This window comes from Urocitellus parryii, chromosome 6 (genome assembly GCF_045843805.1).
Source record: "Urocitellus parryii isolate mUroPar1 chromosome 6, mUroPar1.hap1, whole genome shotgun sequence".
NCBI lineage: Eukaryota > Metazoa > Chordata > Mammalia > Rodentia > Sciuridae > Urocitellus > Urocitellus parryii.
Genome location: NC_135536.1, coordinates 92,168,273 through 92,190,859, shown reverse-complemented (window position 1 = coordinate 92,190,859; position 22,587 = coordinate 92,168,273). Strand labels below are relative to the sequence as shown.

The following is a 22,587-nucleotide window of genomic DNA, read 5'->3' as shown; positions in this document are numbered from 1 at the left end:
TTGGAGAACACCAGTTTGATATAATTTTTTTTAAGCTTTTATCTTAAAGACCTATATACCTGGAAAATGTGAACACATTTAATATACAAAAAAGAGTAATAGTACCACAATTACATTGATGTTTTTATATTAATCAAATTTAGCTCTTAAAGAAATAACATATTACAATATTGCAAAATAACAGTTGTTGTTTAACCACAGTTGTATAATGCTTAATTCCTTCAAGATTACTTGCTCAAAAAACTTACATATATAACCAACTTACACAGACCTTCTGTATCACTTGCTTAAACCCTCTTATTTACATAATCACATAGACTCTCTTATCCAGAAACACATTTTTCTTCTATTAAATCCATACTTAGAACCTTCTAATTTCTCTTTCCCATCTGTTAACTCCTTTTTTATTCACACTTTGAAACAATCCTTGTAAATTTCTGAATTTTGGCAAATTATTCCATTTTAATAAGAGATATTCTGTTATTTGCAGTACACAATTAATCACATCTGCTTACCATTTCATGAAAACATAAACAATGTTTAAGTATATAGAATTATACTGTTGTAGGGATGGACAAGGCAAGGAACCTAAGATAGCACCGAAGGTAGGGAAACAGTTTTATTTGGTTGCAGCCAGATTCAGAGGGCACGGCTTCTGCTGTAATCAATTAATCCCCTGAACTCCAAGTTTAGGTAGTTTCAGAATTTTGCACCCAGCATGTAAGGGGAGGGGCTCAGAAGTTCACAGTCTGCAGAAGTTTTTTGTTTTTTCTTTTCTCTGTTCTGGGCAAGTTAACCCTTCAAGGACACCTGGGAAGGGGAGAGCTTTTTCTCCCCTTTCTTTTTTCTCCCTGCCAGCTATTACCATGAAGCTTAATAACTTCCTTATCTTGAAAATGTAATCATCACTGTGAAGCCCCAGCTCAAGGCCAGAGGCCTTGTTTACATATTTTTGTGAAAAATAGTAAGGGGGTATCCAGCACCTGGAGTGCTGATTTTTCCCAGCCAGTGGCCAAGTAAAACAGGGCAACACAAAAAGTGGAAGTTTGTCTACATTAAACTTTTCTGTATGGACTCTTTGCTGACAGTCCTAAAATCAGCTAAGGTGAAGATTCTGGAGAAGGTCAGTTAAAACTTTTCTGTGGGATGGATAGGGAGGGGGGAAAACTAGAAGGCAGGACTGAGAGCAGCTCAAGTGTATCTGAGAATGAGGAAGAAGATGTAAAAGAATAATGGGAAAGGGGTTTGGGATTTTCCCTAGCAAGGAAAACTTGAGCAGTAGAACTGGTAGAGCAGAGGGGAAGATGGGAGCAAATACCCCAAAAAGCCTGTAAGGGACTTTAATTCTTAGTAACCTTGTTTTCAGTGATGACAAAGCAACTTTAAAGGCCATTTTCACCAGATCTCGGATAGGGGTCCGAGAGCTCTCCTCAGCTAGTTTGAGCTTTGAGTTAACTGGTAAGAGGATCTGGTGGGACCGGATGTGGGCACTGACAGGAGAAGAGAGGAGTGAATGGGTAGAGGGATACTTGCTACCTCAGCAAGGGGGCAACGGTTTGAGGAAGGGCGGTGGTTTGGGTTTTTGATCTAGTAATTGGAGGGGAGAAAGCAGGTTATTGAGGCAGGGAAGATGGTGGAGGGGCTGGGGCAGAAGGTTGAGGGTGAGGACCTATTCCAGCTGGGTGATAGGATGGAGGTTCATCAGCAGGGTCAAAAGTAGTGGATGAGTTGGAGGAGAAGATTGGGGATCGATGGTTGTGGAGGTTGGTTTGCAAGCTAGAAAAATTTGTAGAGGTTTGCAAGAGGTGCAGAGAGCACAAGCAAGAAGAAAGCTTGGACATAGCAGCTCTTTACCCATTTTTTTGACCGCTCACAGTAATTGTAGAGACCCCTTAGAATGGAGGGATTCAGAGACCCAAAAGGGGGCCATTTGCTTTTGTTGTCTAAGGGATAAGTGGGCCAATCCTAGGTGCTATATTTGATTTTTTGGGTTTGATGTCTGGAGTCAAGGAGAGGGTTTTGAGGTTATCCAAGAGGCATTGTAAGGGAGAGTCAACCAGCAGAGAGGACGCATTACCCATGTTGCAAACATAGTATAAGGGAGAGGGAAGGGAACGCAAATGTATTATAAGGGAAGGGGAGGAAACTGATTTATTGGCAAAAGGGGCATCCCCGCTAGAGCCAAAAATTAAGAGTGCCTAGTGGCAGGTTCGAGCTGCAGAGATTGGTCGTCACCGAGGTTCCCTGCCGCAAACTGCCCGGCCCCGGGCCGGCTGAGTCCCGCTCCTGCTGCCGAGCACTGCCTGCGGCACCCCTGCTGAGCGATTCCCTGCTGAGCTGTCAGTGCACGCGGGCTTGCAATCTTGCAACCCGGTTGGGCACAAAAACACAAGCCAGTCAAACTGAGACAAAGTTTTATTTAGAGAGAGGCCGTGTGCGTCCCCTAACAGGTGGGTCCGCCACGTGTGTGTTCTACCTGAGCCGGGCGGTTTCCCCTTCCCCCGGAACACCCTCCTACCATCCTTTCCCAACCAATGGGAACTCTCCCATTACAAGAGTGACATGAGTAACCTGAGTCCTGAAAATGGGCCCAGCTAGACAGCATGAGTCCAATTACCATATGAATGTGAATTGCTGGCTGGCAGTCATAAAATCCAAAGGTGCCTGTATCAATATTTTTGCTGTGGCTCCTAACAGTTCCCATCCTGGACGGGGCTGGTGCTGTGGAAGACCTTGGCCAAGGCTTTTCGGGACCCCTCCTGGAGAGGCTGGATACTCCCAGGGCCAGAAAGAGGGAGAGAGAGAGAGGAAGGGGAAGAGAGAGGAAGGGGAGAGTAAGCATCTCTCTAGCGGCAGAGTCTTAAAGGTGTGAGGACTAGGACTTTATGAGAGACAGTCATAGTGTAGAAAGAGGTTCCAGGGGATTAGGCTCCACAGGTGTAGATTGGGCTATGCTGTCTTTAAATTTAGATTCTTGCCCAATGCTAAAACTAAATATTCAAGGACATGAATTTAATGGGCTACTGGGCACAAAATCACGAGCCACTCACAGCCTTGTAGATTCAAACAGCAATTCTTTATTCCTTGAACTCTCATAGGCACTCTACACGCATGTTCTGGGAAAATACACTGCCTCCACCGGTCTCTGTGTACCCAGTACCTTCTGAATCCCGCGAGAACTCCACGGGAACTCAAGGAGTGGGCACCTGAGGCAGCAGGATATGCCCTATTCCCAGCAGGATCCACCCTAAACCCAGATCCACCCTAAACCCAGATCCGCCCTAACCCCTGAGCAAGGTCACCTTTCAAATCAAAACTCTCAAACATTCATGCAATGTCATTGCAAATGACCTGGGTCCAAGGCAAGCCCATTTCCACAATGGAGAGTCCTTCCTCTAAGCAACATTGGGTAGGCTGACAAGGAAATTGCCATGCGTCATTCCTACTTGGCTATGGCTCTCAGCAGACACCGAAACTGTGAAAGTCTGGGTGGGGTGTGATGTTTAGTTCTCTGTCATGTGTTCCTGGAGGTTACCCAGTCCTTCGAGGGAGACCTACAAAGCCTATGCTGGTAAACTACCAGCTGGGAAGGGGAAGGGAAATAATTTTTAACCCTAGAGTCGAATCTGCCCAAGGAAGGAGTCCCTGAGGGCCACCGTGGCCTTAAAGGCTGTGGTGGGGTGCTTTCCTCTCTGCAGGTGGGCGAAGAGGTTTGCTGGATGATCAATGGTCAAATTCTCCACCACCATTGGGTTTAGGACTCCAGGAAGGGGAAACTCACCAATCGAAGGCCGGTGGTGGATGGAGTTCTGGTGGTGGAGAAAATGGGTTCAGGTCATCTGGTGAATGGCACTTCTGAAGGAAGAGGGACCCAAAAGTGGGTTTTAACCCTCTTCCCGGGTTTTCGGCACCAATGAAAGGAAAGTGACCCCAACACTCAGAGCGACCAAGAGATCTGGGACCTCTGTTCCATCTAATTTCAGCCAGACTTGGTTAAAGAAAAATAGAGGAATATTTACTTTTAAAACTAAGGGTGTGTGGTGCAAAATATGAAAGCAATGAACTTTATTGAGAGTTTTCGCTTACAGATTGGTTTGCTTGACAAGGTTGATGGGCCCTTGAGCCAGATACTCTCTTATTTATCTCCTATCTTTCTTGGACAGGGGTTTTCTGTCCTTGGGCAATTTTCTTATCTTTTCTAGGTCCCTGCTGGCTCCTCACTTGAAGGATGGTTAAATTGAAACTCCAGCCACTTTGTTAACAGAGTAACCCATAAATACAGTCACCATAGTTATACATCACATCACTAACCCTTGTTCATACATGTCCAGCAGCTTCCATCCCCTCCTAGAAAGGATGGGTAGATATATCCCAAAACATCCTATAGATCCTCCTACAGCCACATACTCTTATTAAAAAAAGCAATTCTCGGGATAGAGAATATGCAGCATTTGAATTTATTAACCAAGGGGCACCATATTTCAATTTAAAAAAATTCTTCTACTTTTTTTTTCACTCATTTCCAAGGAGGATTTCATAGAATGACACTGAGATCTCCAATTGCTGGCAAATTCTTTATATATGAATCAGGGATTGCTCCTAATATGCTTGCTTGCTTCTAGGAGTCTAGATGCTTTTCTGCAGATTATTCCATTTATGTGCAAAAAGAAAGTGAAGGAACTGAACATACACTTCTCAGAAAAAGATACACAATTGATCAACAAATATATAAAAAACTTGTTCAACTTCTCTAGTAATTAGATAAATGCAAATCAAAACTAGTCCAAGATTTCCTCTCACTCCAGTCAGAATGGCAATTATCAAGAATACAAGCAATAAGTGTTGGCAAGTATGTGGAGAAAAGGGTACACTCATACATTTCTGGTGGTACTGCAAATTGGTGCAACCACTATGGAAAGCAGTATGGAGATTCCTTAGAAAACTTGGAATGGAACCACCATTTGACTGAGTTATCCCACTCCTTGGTCTATACCCAAAGAACTTAAAATCAGCATACTATAGTGACACAGCCTCATCAATGTTCATAGCAGCCCAATTAACAATAGCTAAACTGTGGAACCAACCTGGATGCCCTTCAAAAGATGAATGGAAAAAGAAATTGTGCTATATATACACAATGGAATTTTATTCAGCATTAAAAGAGAATAAAATTATGGCATTTGCAGGTAAATGGATGGCATTAGAGAAATATCATGCTAAGTGAAGTAAGACAATCCCAAAAAATCAAAGGCCAAATGTTTTCTCTGATATGTGGATGCTGATCCATCATGATGGGGTGGGGGCATGGGGAGGATGGAGGAACTTTGGGCAACAGGAGAGAGGGAAGGGGAGGGGAGATGAGAGCAGAAAAGATGGTGGGATGAGATGAATGGCATTACCCTAAGTTCATATATTACTGCTAATATGGTGCGACTCTACATAACGTACAACCAGAGAAATTAAAAGTTGTGCTCCATTTATATACAATGAATCGAAATGCATTCTGCTGTCATGATAACAAATTAGAACAAATAAAAATTATATATATATACATATAATTTATATATACATAAATGCCAAAAATAGTGAAGGAAACAGTGTAGAAAATTATTAAGTGTTTGAGCTCTGAAATCAAACTCATTTGGAATTGAGTTCTCACTCTGTCCTCCCTGAAACTATCTTCATCTATGGAACAGTAATAGCTGGCAGTGATTAAACACTTATTATGTGCTAGGAACTATGTGTCCTAACTTACATGCTTTACACATGTTATCTTATTTAGTCTTTTCTACAACACCATAAAGTAGGTACTATTGTCATTCCCATTTGGTATGTAAAAAAACCCTGAAACACAAAGAGATTTATTTACAGAGATCATATGACAGTGAAGGGTGAAGCCAGAATTCAAACACAAGCAGTGTGACTCCAAGACCTTCAAGTGCTTTTAATCACTAACTTCTTCCTAGTGATTTTGTAAGAACTAAATGAGCTCATGTAAGTCAGGTCCCCTGCATGTTGCCTGGTATGTAAATAAGCCTTAAGTAAATATTAGCTGTGGTATTGTGTTTAGCAATGTCTTTTTTTTTCCCCCCAAGAGACATCTGGGCCAGAAAACAGATTTTGACATAGGATATTTTATTTATTCCCAGTTAACTGCCCCAAGGTATACCTTTCAACTGAACTCATAGGCCTCTACTATTACTTACAATCTGAAGATTATGGATCACCTGGTAAAGAGATGTACTAAATGGTTGGCAAATTTTTATATCTTCCATGCAAAAAGTTCTTCAGACTGTGAAGAAGTATGAAGTCTTTTATTTAAAAAAAAATGCATACTGAGCATTAGCTAGCAGAATTGCAGGCAGTACTGAGATTACAAGTGGGTCATGTTTAAGAAATTCATTTGTCTATTGTTACAAACTCTGAATGCATAGAAATAAGGTTGCAAATGGTGATTACCTTCCAAACCTATTCACAGGAGACTGTTTAGCCTTTTTTAAAGCTCAAGGATAAAAATCATGTCATTAGTCTCAGGGTAGGGCTAGAAACAAGAGCCCATGTAATTACATAATAAGAGTATTCTTGCTGTAGAGTAAGATTGATATATAGCATTATTAGTTATCTACTACATAATGACAAACTACTACAAAACTTTTCATTTTAAAACAATAAACATTTTATTTTATTATGTCAGAAAGTTTCTGTGGGTCATCTGAGAATAGCTTAACTGGGTGGTTCTGGCCTAGGATCTCACATGAGGTTTCAGTCAACATTGCCCATGGTGAAGTCTTCTATAAACCTTGCTGGGACTGAAGGGTTCACCTCCAATATGGTTCACTCACATGGCTCTTGGCAGGAGGCCTCAGTTCCCCCTTACATGGGCCTTTCCATGGTGCTGCTTGAGTTTTCCTGAAGACATGGTAGCCAGCTCTTCCAGTACAAATGATTCAAAAATGAGAATAAGGAGGCAGTTGCAATGTCTTTGATGACCTAGTTTCATAAATCACAGTCACTTTTACCATATTCTGTTCTTTATAGGTCATATGCTATCATGAAGTGAACCACACAAACAAGAGGAAGGGAATTAAGCTCCACTTCTTAAGAGATAGAGCTATCATAGAATTTATGGATCTACCTTAACAATCACCAAATAGAGTTTTGTTGTCCTCCCAAAACTCTCTCCAGGATCCAGTGGACAAAATAGTAAAAACACAGTGGGATGCAGAACTGCAGCCCTCCTCGACGAAGCTTACTGTAAATGCACAAAACAACCCATGTTCTTGCCTCATCTTTTCCTGAAATCATCCATCCTCTTTTCTTACATGAAATATCATTTGAAGAAATTATTCTAAAGATAGTATGACACTCCTGAAATCTTCACTTTGTTCATCTCTATCTCTCATTAATAAAACTTCAGACATAAAACAAAGCGAAATTTTAAAAACCCTATTCCCAAAATTGGGTGGATTAAGATATTTGGGGCTAGGAAAGCAATCCCCAAGAAGCTCTCTTCCTTCAGCTGATTAAGACCAGAGGGTCCTGGTTAGTGAAATTTTGGAAAACATTTTTTCTTTCATGATTTTAGAATCATGGAGTCTCTGTTCAGGTTTCATAACTTAATTCCACCACCATAACTCTGCTGGAATGTAGTGAGCATTCAAAAAGTGAGGGATTGCTATGGAGTTCAGAAGCAGTTACTGCTCTTGCTCTCCAGTATACAAGATTCTGAGGTGTCATCTGACTGACCCTTCAGAGGAAAATGTTTCATGTGACTTTATTTTTTCTGACTTGTAACTTGGAAAGATGCATAGACTGTTGTAAAAACATAACATGCATAAACACAGGAGTTTGCCTCACAATTCCACTCCAAGTAGAAGCTAGGGGTTTGACCTATAAATGAATTCTCCTGGCAGTGTTTTTAAACTTGAGTCTTAGCACCATTTGAGAATGGATTAAAGCTAAGGAAAACTGGGCCTGGGTGGCAAATGCCTGTAATCTCAGTGGCTCGGGAGGCTGAGGCAGAAGAATCAGAGTTCAAAGCCAGCCTCTGCAATTTAGCCAGGCCCTAAGCAATTCAAGGAGACCCTGTCTCCAAATAAAATATTAAAAGGGCTGGGGGTGTGGCTCAGTAGTTCAGCGCCCCTGGTTTCAATCCCCAGTACCAAAACCAAAAAAAAAAAAAAAAAAAAAAAAAAAAAAAATCAAAACTCTAAGGAAAATACACTAAAAAATTTTTACATTTAAAGATCTACTGAACCCCCTAGAATCCACACAGAAAATCTAGATTATGAATCTTTGAGACTTTGTGGGGGAAAGAGGAGATCACTCTGCCTTTCCATTTTGCCATTCAAACTTAGGTTTAAATCAGAAACTACTATTCAGAACTTACTATGTTATTTGTCAAACAGAACCAAAGGCCAAACAGCTACTAGACTTTCTGTGCTTGGGATTAGTACATATTGTAATACCTCAACGGCAAAAGGAACGTGGCAGAAATTACACAGGAGGACAACACATATTTGATGGAAAAAAAATCATAATAAACATAGGGCAGGAAACAGAACCGATCATATAGGATTGACCTGTCTGTGCAGCAAATTTTGCCAATTTGCCAGAAAGGTAGCAACTCCGGGAGAGAAAAGCTGCTTGGCTTCCCACCCAGTACAAGAGCACTAAATTTGTTTTCTGCGGAGCATCCACGACCAAGATCGGTCCTGAGATTCTGAGTGGATGACCCCCAGGTAGGTACGCCCAGCTCTGGGCTGGACCATTCGAACCCATCCACTTGGCCCGCGAACCCCAGCTCCGCGCGCACACGCCTCCGGGGTAGGTGGAAGGGCGGCCCAAGCCCCGCCCTCTCCGGGCACAGCCGCGGGGCTCTGGCCGCGCGAAGGACCAGGAGGCCGTCAGCTCCAGCACTGAGACGCCAGGGGCTCGGCGCGCGCGCCCGTCCCGCCCCGCCCCCGCGGGCGCCCAGCGCTGTACGGCGGGCCTGCGTGTCCCCGCGCCGACCCCTCCCTCGCGCGCCTTGCCCGGCGCACGCGCGGCCTCGCGCAGGGCGGAGAGAGGCGGCGCCGGGCCCCGAGCCTGTCGGACCCGGGAGCTGGTCTTGAGCGGCGGGCGCGGCAGGCTCGAGCACGGCCCCGCTCCCCCGAGGCCCCTGGCGGAACAGCGCGAGCCGGCCCCGCCGAGCCGGCCGGGGGCGGGGAGATGAGCAGTGGCCCCGCGGCGGCGCCCCAGGTAGGTGCGCCGCCCCCTGGCAGATCCCCGGCCGCGCCTTGGGGCCGGCCCTGCTCCCCGCAGTCCGCGCCTTCGGAACTTGTGGGCAGTGTTGGGGCGCCTTTAATTGGTAACGTGTTTCGTTTTCCACACGATGGGGAGGGACGCGCGGCACTGCCCTCGGGAACCGGCGCGCCCGTGAAGTAGGGGCCGCCGGCCGGCCGCCTGCACCCAGCGGTTCCGCTGAACCTCTGCCATGGCCGGCTCCGGCGCGTGGAAGCGCCTCAAATCTCTGCTGAGGAAGGACGACGCGCCGCTGTTCTTAAATGACACCAGCGCCTTTGACTTCTCGGACGAGGTGGGCGACCAGGGGCTTTCTCGGTTTAATAAACTTCGAGTCGTGGTGGCCGACGATGACTCTGAAGTCCCAGAAAGGCCTATCAACGGGGCGCACCCGGCCCTCCAGACCGACGATGATTCCTTATTGGACCAGGACTTACCTTTGACCAACAGTCAGCTGAGTTTGAAGGTGGACCCCTGTGACAGCTGCAGCAAACGGAGAGAGTTAGTGAAGCAGAGAAAGGTGAAAACCAGGTTGACCATTGCCGCCGTCCTTTACTTGCTTTTCATGATTGGAGAACTTGTAGGTGAGTTGTGTTGCCAACTCACTTTCTGTTTACTTTGCCTTGAGAGTCTTTGTCAGGCTGTAGTTAGTGACACATGATTTGAGATTTAAGCTTTCTTTTCAGGAAGTTTGTTATGTATCAAGATACTCATCTTAGGAAGTGAAAAAGCCACAGGATTCCAAAGGGCATCAGCCGTAAGTAGTAAGTACAACCGAAACCTCCTGAGATAACTGTGCCTTTATCTTCTAGTTCTTCAAACGCCGTGTCATTTACTGTAAAGTTGATATTATCTTCGTTGTATATCGTGTAACTTCCTCTTTTAAAAAACAATCATGATAAAACAACAGATTAATTTTTGCAATGTTAAAAGTAGCAAATGAGTCTAAAGTAGAACCATAGAATTTTACAGTATTAAGAGATGTTATTGAACACCTGCTGTACCTTTTTAATCACACATAAGAATTCTGAAAGCCTAAATGGGTTGCATAAACTGTGAGGCTACTTTGGTGGCTAATGGAAGAGCCACGTCCACAGTCCCAGACTTCTGATTTTTTTTCTTACTTTTGACTTACTCAGTATCTTTATTACCATTTCCTTTTGAATTTATAGTCAATGGATTTGTAAAAGTCAACACTACCAACTAACTTGAAAGTTTTTCATTGTAAGGATACTCTGAAATGAACCAGAGGGCTCCACCAGTTCTATGAATTTGATTTTCTTTTTCATTTTTTAATTATTGAAAATAATACATTTTCAGTATAAGATAAATTCTTAGAGGTTACTTTCACTGTTAGGGTAGTGCATAGTCACCCTTCTTTATCCAAGGGCGATTGGTTCCAGGACCTCCCTCTCACCTAAATCTGAAGATGCTCAGTGCCTTATATAAAATGATGCAGTTATTTGCATATAACCTACGTACATTTTCCAATAAACTTTAAGTCATCTCACCTAAATCTGAAGATGCTCAGTGCCTTATATAAAATGATGCAGTTATTTGCATATAACCTACGTACATTTTCCAATAAACTTTAAGTCATCTCCAAATTATAGTACTAAATACAATGTAAATGCTATATAAATTGTATTGTTTAGGGAATAATTAACAAAAAAGAAAAAGTCTGTGCATGTTGAGTACAGATGCAGTGTTGGGTTTGCTTTTTTGTTTTTGTTTTGTTTTTTCCAGATGTTTTCCATTCATGAATGGTTGAATCCAAGGATAGAGAACCTGCAGATATGGAGGGCCAAGTATAATTGTCAACTTCTCCTAATAACAGTTTTTACAAAGTGACATTAAAGCAAGGAGCTGATCCTCTCATGTTATCTCTTTGATGAACCATGATGAGAACCAATTGGTAGTCTAGATTTTAAATGCTTGACTGAAAGCTTTACATAGAAAAATTATACCCATTTCCTACCTCATTGCATATCATTCCTCCTAAGTGTTAACTTAAGCCATACTGATCTTTGTCTTCTCAGGATTCACATAGCTTTTCCTTACCCTAATGCCTTCAAACTGGTTGGATTCTCTACATCAGTGATTTTTTTTTCTGACCTCTCAATAGTGAGAAATGCACTTAACATTGTGACTTGTGTAGACATTCATGCGTACATATGTATGTATGTACATGTACACATATGCATGTGTGTAAACACATGTATAATTAAAATAAAAATTAGCTGATGTGTCCTAATATTTGTTCATTTATGCCTTAGAATGCTAATTTCATGGTCTACTAATAGGTCAGGGTTTTATGTGGATTTCCTTTTCCCATATCTTTTCTTGGCTAATTTCTTGTATTCTTTTTTTAATATTTATTTTTTAGTTGGACACAATACCTTTATTTTATTTAGTTATTTTTATGTGGTGCTGAGGATCAAACCCAGGGCCTCGCACATGCTAGGCAAGCACTCTACCCTGAGCCACAAGCCCAGCCCTAATTTCTTGAATTCTTGACTCAGAAAACACCTGAGAGACCTTTTTCTGATAGACTAAAGGAAATTACCCTTTGTCTTCTTTACCATCTCTAACTTTCAAAGCCCTCAGCACCTGAAATTATCTTATTTGTGTATTTATTTGTTTAGTATCTCTTCCTGCACTGAAATATAGGCTGAATTCCCAGAACCTTAAACAGAGATGGGCACAAAGCAGACATTCAATAAATAAATTTTTTATTGAATTAATTTTTCTCTGTTAGACAATTATAAATATTTAAGCTATAAAGAAATTCAAAGATAGGGGCAAACTGTGTCCAGATGGGGCACAATCTCAGCAGATTAAAATTTGGTAATTTGCCCAAATTCATACAACAAGAATATTGAAACATTCAGACTTTGTGATGTTTGAAGTTCAAGTAATTAACCACAATTTTCCCCCTTACTTTAGAGTTTATTTCACCTAAGTGAAAGTCATTAAGATATAATTGGCCTGACTTCCCATTTTGAGAATCTCTAATTTGGTAATTATTATTTAGTGAAAACCATAATAAGTATTTCCTTTTAAACACTGACTTTATTTTCAAATATGAAACTCTTATTAAATAATACAGAGATGATAATACTTAGTATAGACATTAACAATTCAGAATGTTGTTTAGAAGTTTTTATAATAGGGTATTAAAGTATGTTCAAAGGACTTAGAAATAAAGCATCTCATGTAGGAAGTATGTAGTAATGAAACATGAAGTAATTTGAAGATCTGAAAGAGAAGACTTGGTTTTAAATCTTAGCTTTGCTACTAACTTGCTCTAGGACATTGGGCAACATCCATTTTTTCTTCCTTCATTCAGCAAGTATTTTTTAAATATATACTATATGCCACTACATGTTCTAGATATATAATGGACCAAAAAAACCTAGTAGGATTCCTACTATCTGAAGCATTTCATCTAAAGAAAAAGGGTATTAAATGAATAGACATGATTGTTTTAAGTATTATGAAGAAAAAGAACAATGTACTATAAGACATAGAAACCAGTGGGACATAGTTTGTGCATGAGCTAAGTACATTTAAACCAAAAGAGAATAATAGAAGTTATCCAGGCAAAGAGAACAGCATGTACAAAGGTTCTAAAGTCTTCAATTCTTTAAAGGAAACTTAAAAAGAGGGCCAGTATGGCAGGAATGTAGTGAGCATGTGGGAAAGAGGCAGCAGGACCAGATAAGCAGGTCCTGATAGGCCACATTGAGTGAGATTAGTATAGTTCTTCTTCTAAATACAATGGGAAGCCAGTGAAGGGCTTGAGTAGGAGAGCAACATGATGGCATTTGTCTTTTCAAAAGATTACTCTGGCTATTATGTGGAAAATGGATTGGAGGGTACAAGAATGGGTGAAAGTAAACTGTTACAGAGGTCCAGATAAGCAGTTTTGGCTTAGACTATAGAGTAGATGTAGAAAAATGAACTGATTGAGAACAGTCTAGATGGAACATTGATAAAACTGGCTGATGATTTGGATGTGGGGATTAATGAGAAAGAAATGTCAGGAAGTGATTCTGAAGTTTCTTACCTAAGCAGTTCAGTGTGTGGAAAGGCATCATTTATGAAGCAGGAATAGAATGCAGAGCAGGATTTGGGCAAGGGTTCAAGAGTTGTTTTCATATGTATGGAATAGTCAAGTGGAGATGTCTAGTGGGCTATTAAATATGAGTCTGTGGTTCAGAAGAGAGGTCAAAGTAGAGAGAGATGCAGTATGTGATGCCACAGGAATGAGTAAAATTACCTAGAAGGCTTCAGTCTTGAGGAACTCTAACTTAGAAGTCAGACAAGGCAAACAAGTATCCCAAAAATCAAAAAAAAGAGAACACTGGAGTCACCCCTTATCCTCAATTTCACTTTCTGTGGTTTTGCTCTCCTTGGTTTTAGTTAACCACAATCACAGCCCAAAAATATTAAATGGAAAGTTCCAGAAATAAACAATTCATAAGTTTTAAAATGCTCATTGTTCTGGGTATTGTGATGAAATCTCACACCGTCCTGCTTTGTCCTGCCCAGAATGTGAATCATCCCTTTGTCTAGCATATCCACACATAACTTTTGATTATACTACATTGCTATCATTGTTCTATTTTTTTATGGACTCTTGTTAAAATCTCTTCTCAGTTATAAACTTTTATCATAGGTATATGTTTAAAAAAATAGTATATGTCAGATTAGGTACTATCCAAAGTTTCAGGCATCCACTAAGGAATTTAAATGTACCCCTTGAGAGGATAACGGTGGACCACTATAAATCATAGTGAAAATAAATAGATTGAAATTGTCCAATTAGATGAGGACTAAGATATTCCATAGGATTTAGTAAGAGCGTTATCAGTTTGTTTGCTTTTTTTTTAAAGAGAGAGAGAGGAGAGAGAGTGAGAGAGAATTTTTTTTTTTAATATTTACTTTTTAGTTCTCGGAGGACACAACATCTTTGTTGGTATGTGGTGCTGAGGATCCAACCCGGGCTGCACGCATGCCAGGCGAGCGCGCTACCTCTTGAGCCACATCCCCAGCCCCTATTTTTACAACATTTTTATTAGAAACAAAAACACTTGAGTGAACACAAAAGATGGCAAATTGAACTCATTCTTCTAATTTTGCTTCATCCCAAAGCCTCTCTTAAACTGCAATAAAGGGATTTTGGGGCAAAACAGTATAAATCCACACAGAGGGGAAATACTGGAAAGGAGAAAATGGTAATAAAAAATTTGAAAACTGGGAAGGAAACAGATTAAAGAGGTAATTGACTTAAGAGACCCAAGAAATCCAGCAGTGGGGAAGGCTGAGAACCAGCCCAGTTTACTCTAGGGTTAATGGTTTCTCAAATTTTACTACATCAGAATCACACAGAGAACTTGGGACACGAAGTTCTGGGCCCCATCTTCAAAGATTCTAAATTAAATAGACCTGGGAGGGAACTGAGCATTTGATTTCTAATAAATCCCAGGGAGTATGCCTCCTATTATCCAGAGACCATTTTATTTGAGAACTATTACACTAGAGAAACCTAAGTAGGCCCAGAATTGGTTGTACTTAGCTGTCTGGAAATGTGTTTAAAGGTGGGTAAAATAAGGAGAGCCAATTAAAATCTTTTCAAGAACCATTCATTTATAATTGTATAATAAATGTAATTAGTATCCTCAAAGATATCAGAAGCACATGTATCCAAGAAACAAGAACAGCCTGTCTTAAAAAAGAAATTAAGGGTAAAGAAAAGAGCTTTTGAACAATAAAAATATAATAGAACTTTTTAAACTTCACAGAAGAGTTAGCAGATGATTAAGGTACTCTGTCAGAGTAAAATAAAAATGATAGATATTAGGAGAGAAAAGTTAAAAAAATTAAAATGTAGTATAAACTCCAATATAGTAGTCTCCCCTTATCCATGAGGGATATATTTCAGAGTCCCCAGGGACTACGTACCAAACCCTATGATCAGGGTTTTAATTCATTTTCTGTTGCTATAACTGAAACCACAGGCTAATTTATAAAGAATAAAGGTTCACTTGTTGAAGTCTGGGAAATCAATACCAGATGACCACATCTGGTAATGTCCTTCTTTTCAGAGTTCCAGCGCAATGCCAGGCATCACATTGTGAGACATAGGGTCCTCATATTTCTCCTCTTATAAAATCCAGGGTCGCTTTGAAATAGAGACCCACCTCTGAATTCATTTAACTGTAATAACCTTCCAAAGGTCAAATTAAGTTCCCCATCTCTTAATACCTCCCAATGGGAAATAAATTTCAACCTAAGTTTTGGTGGGGATATTCAAACCATAGCATGTGGAAACAATGTTTTTCCTGTACATTGCCATCAATCAGAATATGTTTTCTAAATACTACCTTTTCTTCCTCTGTTTTGAGACATTGCTATTCATATTCAAGGGAATCAGTTCATTTGGCAGGGCTGGAGGATCCTGGGGGTTTAGGAGTACATAACCACTGAACTATACCGTAGCCCTTTCTTTTTTCTTTATTTTATTTTGTTTTTTGATATGTTGATAAGTTATTGAGGAGGCTGATCTCAAACTTGAGATCTTTCTACCACAGCCTCTTAAATTGCTGGGGTTACAAGCATATACCACCATGCCTGGAAGGAATCAATTAATTTTTATCTTTTATGTTGTATATCTTGTGGGTTTCTTCAGTTTCATTTACTGTTCAACCTCTTCAACAAGGGAACAGATTTTCTTCAGCTTTGTTGTAATATTTATACATTACAGTTATTAATTCACTAATAGTAGAATTTGTAGGATGAGCAAAAGCTGCATTGCTAAAATACATTTTTCTTTATATGTTTGGCACAAATTTAGTGGTTCTTAACTTTTTTAAGGTCTTTGACTCATTGGAGAATCTATTAATAGAACTGGACTTTATCAACAACTCTGTATAGTGGGTGCTCCATATCTGTGGGTTCCCTTGGATTCAACCAATTATGGATTAAAAGTATTATTTTGATTGCATCTGTACTTAATGCACTTTTTTTCCTGTCATTGCTTTGTAAATAATACAGTGTAACTATTTTTTTTGTTTTGTCTTTGGTGCTAGGAATTGAACCTAGAGGCACTTTACCCCTGAGCTACATCTGAACTCCCTTTCAATTATTTTTTTTTGAGACAAGGTCTTACTAAGTTGCTCAGGACTTCACTAAATTGCTGAGGCTGGCCTCAAACTTGTGATCCTTGTGAGCCTTGGCCTCCCACATTGCTGGGTTTACAGATTTGGGCCACCATGCCCAGCTACAGTATAATTACTTAGCTTTTATATTGTATTATGTGTCATAAGTAATTTAGAGATGAATTAAAGTATACAGAAGAATATGCATAAGTCATATGCAAAGCTACATCATTTTATATAAGACCTTGAACATGCACAGATTTTTATAAACAAGGGGGTCCTGAAACCAATCCTCTGTGGATACCTAAAAACAACTATATATGTATTTAATGTTTTGTATAAAATTGAGGATACTTTAATTTAATTGTACAGGATAGAGATTTTAGTTCACAGTTTGTGTTGTAGGATGTTAAATAATTCAGGTTTGTCTGCTTACATTTTTTAATTAATTTGTTTCTTCTTCCATCTCTCCCTTATTCTAAGGTGGATACATTGCAAATAGCCTAGCAATTATGACAGATGCACTTCATATGTTAACTGATCTAAGTGCTATCATACTTACTCTGCTTGCTTTGTGGCTGTCTTCAAAGTCACCAACCAGAAGATTCACCTTTGGATTTCATCGCTTAGGTAGGAAATTGAGGTTTCTTTTGGTATAATATTTTATGGTAAAACCACAACTGTAACCCTGTTTAACCAAAATCTTTATAGTGATATCTTGTTTGAACAAAGCAAATGAAAATAGTTAAGTGGTATTTATTCAAAATCTTATCTTCCTGGTGCACGCCAGTGGCTGCAGAGGCTGAGGCAGGAGGATCATGAGTTCAAAACCAGCCTCAGCAAAGCCAAGGCGCTAAGCAACTCGGTGAGACCCTGTCTCTAAATAAAATACAAAGTAGGACTGGGGATGTGGCTCAGTGATCCAGTGCCCCTGAGTTGGATTCCCAGTACCAAAAAAAAAAAAAAAAAAACTTCCAACGTACATTTAGCCCAGTCAGCTACACACATTTAAAATTATATGGTGAGCATTAATCCTCAAATGTTGTTCCTTCTGGGCTGGGGATGTGGCTCAAGCAGTAGCGCGCTCGCCTGGCATGCATGCGACCCGTGTTCGATCCTCAGCACCACATACCAACAAAGATCTTGTGTCTGCCGAGAACTAAAAAATAAATATTAAAAAGAAAATTCTCTCTCTCTCTCCTCTCTCACTCTCTCTTTAAAAAAAAAAAAAAATGTTGTTCCTTCTGTCCTAAAGATGTTGGTAAAAAGTTTACTTTTATTGTATTGAGCCAAGCAAAACCATATGGGTTTAAAAAGAAAATGATGATTTAGTTTTAACTCACTAATGAGCATTAGCTTTTACTTTCACTTTAGAAATTTTAGCCAAAGCTACTAAGCCTAGATTTTGAGCACTATTATAACAGTGCAACATATACTGTGTTCCTGACCTTCATTTCATCCATGTGTCAACATAATTCCAAAAATGCACTCATTTTTATTGCCAATTTGAATAGATATTAATGTTTAAGAGGGGTCAGTATCATACATTGTTATCTGTACAGCTCTGCCTCTTACTTTGCTTTTCTATTTTTTTTACTTATTTTGAAAATATGTATAAAATTATTACCTGAACTATTGTAAAAAGTGCCATATACCCAGATAGTATTTGCATAGAATCCAGAAGTTGCCATTAACTTTATATTCAGCAGAAACTATCTCAAAGAACCAGAGTTAATATCTGGAAGTTTTATTTTGTAGGGACTCTCTACTCTTGGTTATAAATCAATCAGTTCATCATCTTCTTTGTTACTCTTTAGCCTAATCTTAACACAGCATCTAGTTCTTGTTTAGTCATTGTGTTTTCTAGTGCAAAACTGGATATCTAGGTCTTCATGTTGGGAAGTCACCTGGCATCCCTACCCTCAGAACTATCAGATACTGTACAAAATTATCTTATTAACATATTCAGGATGTTTTTAAAAGAAACATAAGAGGGCTGGGATTGTGGCTCAGTGATAGAGCCTTGCCTAGCATGTTGAGGCACTGGGTTCAATTCTCAGCACCACATATAAATAAATAAATAAAATAAAGATCCATTGACAACTAAAAAATATTTTTTAAAAAAGAAACATAAGAGCTATATCTGAAATTAAAAGTATTATTGCTGAAATTTTTAAAAATACTTTTTCAGTAGAAGGACTAAAAAAGAAAGTCTCCCAGAATATAGATATTGTGGAAACAGGAAAAAATGTTTAAAATTATAAGAGAATAATCTGCAAGGTCCACAAGGCCTGCTATTAAGAATCTCATAAATAGAACTTCAAAAATAAAAGGTTACTGTGGTACACACCTGTAATCCCAGCTACTCTGGAGGCTGACAGGAGGATTACAGATTTAAGGCTAGCTCAGGCAATTTAGTGAAACCTTATCCCCAAAAAAAAAGGGCTGGGGGTGTTTTTCAGTGGTAGAGCACTTCTTGCCTAGCATGTGTAAGGCCCTGGGCTCAATCCCCAGGGTTGGAGGGAAGTGGTGCATAAATAAATAAAAGGGAGTAACTATGGAATGGATTTCTTATACGGGTTATGAGCATGTTCTAGAATTAGATAATGGTGATGTTGTTGCACAGCCTCATACAGGTATTAAAAACTATTGAAATGTACATTTTAAAATAGTGAATTTTTATCTCAATTTTTCAAAGTCATCTAAAAATAATTAAAGAATTATTAAAGATACAGATAGGTGAGTATTTTTTAGAGGCAGGAAGGTATTCAAGCTTCACACTAAAAGAGTACTTTGGGGGTCTTCCTTTTGTATTTGTATTACAAAAGCTTATGGGGCTGTATCTACATATAGACCTTATTTCACTTATTCTTTTCTATGAAGTAATAGTGGAAATAATGGAAGAAAATAAGTATGTTGATTTTGGGGAGCTCAGAAGACACAGAGATATACAGAATTTGGTGAAAAGAGCTGTAAACAAAAGCAGTTGGTGTTTTGAGTTTCACAAAATATCATGAATAATCTGAAGCTCTGGGAAGAAGGGTATGCTTCCATTGTACACAGTTAAACAATGCAGCTCTTGTGACCTCTAATTCCATCGCTTTGAGATTCAGGTCCAGAAGAACACTGCAGAAGTACCCCTGAGAAACTTCTGGTGTGTTGTTATTGTGACTAAATTTTGTTTTGTTTTGATAACATGAAGGGTTGGAAAGAGTTTGGGGGTTTTGTTGTTCATTAATTTAGTTAAATATGTAAACCATACAAAGTTTACTGAGGGAAGACTTGACATTATTCTGTTCCCTCCACCTTATCCTCCTGTCCTACTCCATGGTAATAAGCCATTTGGATTAGTTTTTGGGCTATCCTTTCAGCATTTCTTTGGGGAAATATAAATAGATACTTATATGTGTTCATATTCTGTTCTTCAGTGTTCCTTCTTATTAAAATTTTTCTAAAAAAAGCAACATGCTCTATACCCAGTTCTAGACCTGAGGCAGCAAGTATGCACAGTTCTATCTCTTGAAGATCACTTTATACTCAGAAATGCATAGAAACTCTGACTTAAAAGTTCCAAACTTAAAGAATGACCACTTAGCTATTCAGATAAAAATAGTATTCTTTTGCTTCTTTTTGACTAAGAATCAAATACAAGATATTACCTTGGGATTCCACATGGGGAAGCAGAAAATTAAACTAGATTTTTTAGAAATTTCTATTTGTGTTGAAGAACCAAATGCACTCTTGACATTAGTAATTATCAAGCCATAGTTTAATTATAATAGTAATTTTAATTCTGTTATGGGTGTCTTTTCCACTTTAAAAAATCACATTCTCTTATGTCCAGGTACTAGCAGTTAAACCCAGTCACTAACTAAATCCCAGCCCTTTTTATTTTTTATTTTGAGACAGGGTTTCAATAAATTGCAGAGGCTGGCTTCAAATTTACAATCCTCTTGCTTCAGCCTACTGAATTGCTGGGATTACTGGCAAACACCACTGTGCCCAGTTGATTATATCCTTTTGATTAGTGTTTACAAGTACCCATGAAAGGCAACAAAGAATCCACTGGTTTGACTTAAGTCTTGGCTCCCTTGCTTCCTACCAGTGTAACTTTGGGGTTGTTACTTAACATCATTGTGTCTCTATTTCCTGTTTGTAAGAGTATAGTAATAATTGTGCCTATCTCTTAGAGTCATTAAGAATATTTAATGAGGGCTGGGGCAGTAGCTCAGTGGCAGAGTGCTTGCCTAGCATGCATGAGGCACTGGGTTTGATCTGCAGCACCACATACAAATAAACAAATAAAATAAAGGCATTCTGTCCATCTACAACTACAAAAAAAATTAAAAACAAAAAAGAATATTTAATGAGTTGAAGTTTGTAAAGTGCTTAGAACACTGTCTAGCACTTCAAAACAGCCTTCATTTATTCTTTAATTAGCTTCATTTATTCTTTGGGAGAAAATAAAGTTAATCCAAGGCTTATATGTAGCTTATACGTATATATCTAGAAAGACTATTAAAAACTACGGATTATCTGATCTTTAAAATTTTGGGTCAAATTTCATCATAATATGGTACAAATCATTTTCACTAGTTTTAGGTGCTAGAGATAAAATGGAGTTTAGATTTTTTTTCCTTAACTCATTAAATCCCAAGTTTTCAATTTTGTGAATATTTCAACAAAATTAACACAAGTGCATTAAAATAGGTTAGAAACAAAATGTAGAGCTTATATGTCCTTTATATATATTTGTATATCCTTAATATATTTGTTATATATAAATGTTTTTTATATATATGAAATTTATTTTTCTAATCATTCACCTGTTACTTTTCTCAAGAGTAGACTTCTAAAAACATAATAATCATTTCAAATTACCGTAAATGGTATATTTTTTGCTCAATTTAAGTTTTTTATAGGTGTTCCACATCTGGGATAATGGGACAAAATGGGTTAAGAGAACAGAAATGCTGTGAGCCCAATGGAAGCAAGCAAGAAGACTTCCTATTGCCTTCTACTCTTACCTTTGGTTTCTTTTAGGTTCCTAAATATTTTTGATACTGATTTATGCCTATGAATAGTTTTTAAGTACAAAAGATAATGGGTTCTCACCCATATGAGAATGATTAGAATGTTTCTTAAGAAAGTAGAAATAAAGGAAATTGAAGAGACAGTTCTACTTGGTAGTAAAATAGTGACAATGACACATGCTATTACATTTGTTTTCTCTCTTCTACATCAGTTCCTTGAGCAGTTCAGAGACTGAATCTGGAATTTCCTTTATAGAGAATTAGCTTCATAGTATTAAGTACTGTCTACAGTGAACTTCCAGCTTCTTCAAATGGTCTGGTGTAAGGAAGAAGAAAGATTCTGTTTCTTTAGAAATCCAAAGATTAGCTTTTACTGAATAAAATACTGAAATGAGGAAATTATGATCCAATTTCTGGTCTTCTTTTGTTTAGCTGATATAGAGTAACTAGTTTTACTATGCCTTTGGTTCTCCTTCTGTAATAAGGGAAGGGTTGGTCTGTTTGGTTGGTTGATTGGTTTTGATACTGGGGATTGAACCCAGAAGTACTTTACCACTGACTTATATTCTAAGCCCTTTTTTATTTTTGTACTTTAAGTCAGATTCCCACTGAGTTGCATAGGGCTCACTGTGTTGCTGAGGCTGACCTTGAACTTGCACTCCTCCTGTCTCACCCTCCAAGCCATGGGATTATAGAGATGCACCCCCATGCCTAGCTAGGAGTTTTTAATATTCACTTATGATACTGTCAAATTACAGCTGATACATCTAATTCACACTAGCTAGTGACATTCATTAAAAACATAGTATACATGTAAAGTTGTATAGAAACTGTGATGGATACATATATTTCCTGAAATTTGTGTTTAAATTATCAACAAATGAAGTCTTATAAAGCAACTAATATATTAATATATAATGATGAATTGGTTTTATAATGAAATTGCCCCTATTTTATTTACTGATTTTAGATTTATACAAAGAAGAGTTTGGGTCTGTGAATGGTAGATATGGTAGTATCATTCTCTCAGTTTGTTTCCTTTTTGTGTTATCATAACAGTTTATACATGCCTAACAGCATTTCTCACATCTTTTCTCTTTTTATGAAAC

General features: G+C 38.8%; 1 protein-coding gene across 1 annotated transcript in view; it reads left to right on the top strand.

Moving 5' to 3' along the window:
- Nucleotides 1-9,227: 9,227 nt before the first annotated feature.
- The window catches only part of Slc30a4 (solute carrier family 30 member 4), a 30,514-nt gene continuing 17,154 nt past the window's right edge, over nt 9,228-22,587 (top strand). The window contains exons 1-2 of the mRNA XM_026392118.2: nt 9,228-9,866; nt 16,929-17,075. Of these exons, the coding sequence (XP_026247903.1) occupies nt 9,476-9,866; nt 16,929-17,075 (538 nt within the window). The 5' untranslated portion in view covers nt 9,228-9,475. The remainder of the gene's footprint in view (nt 9,867-16,928; nt 17,076-22,587) is intronic.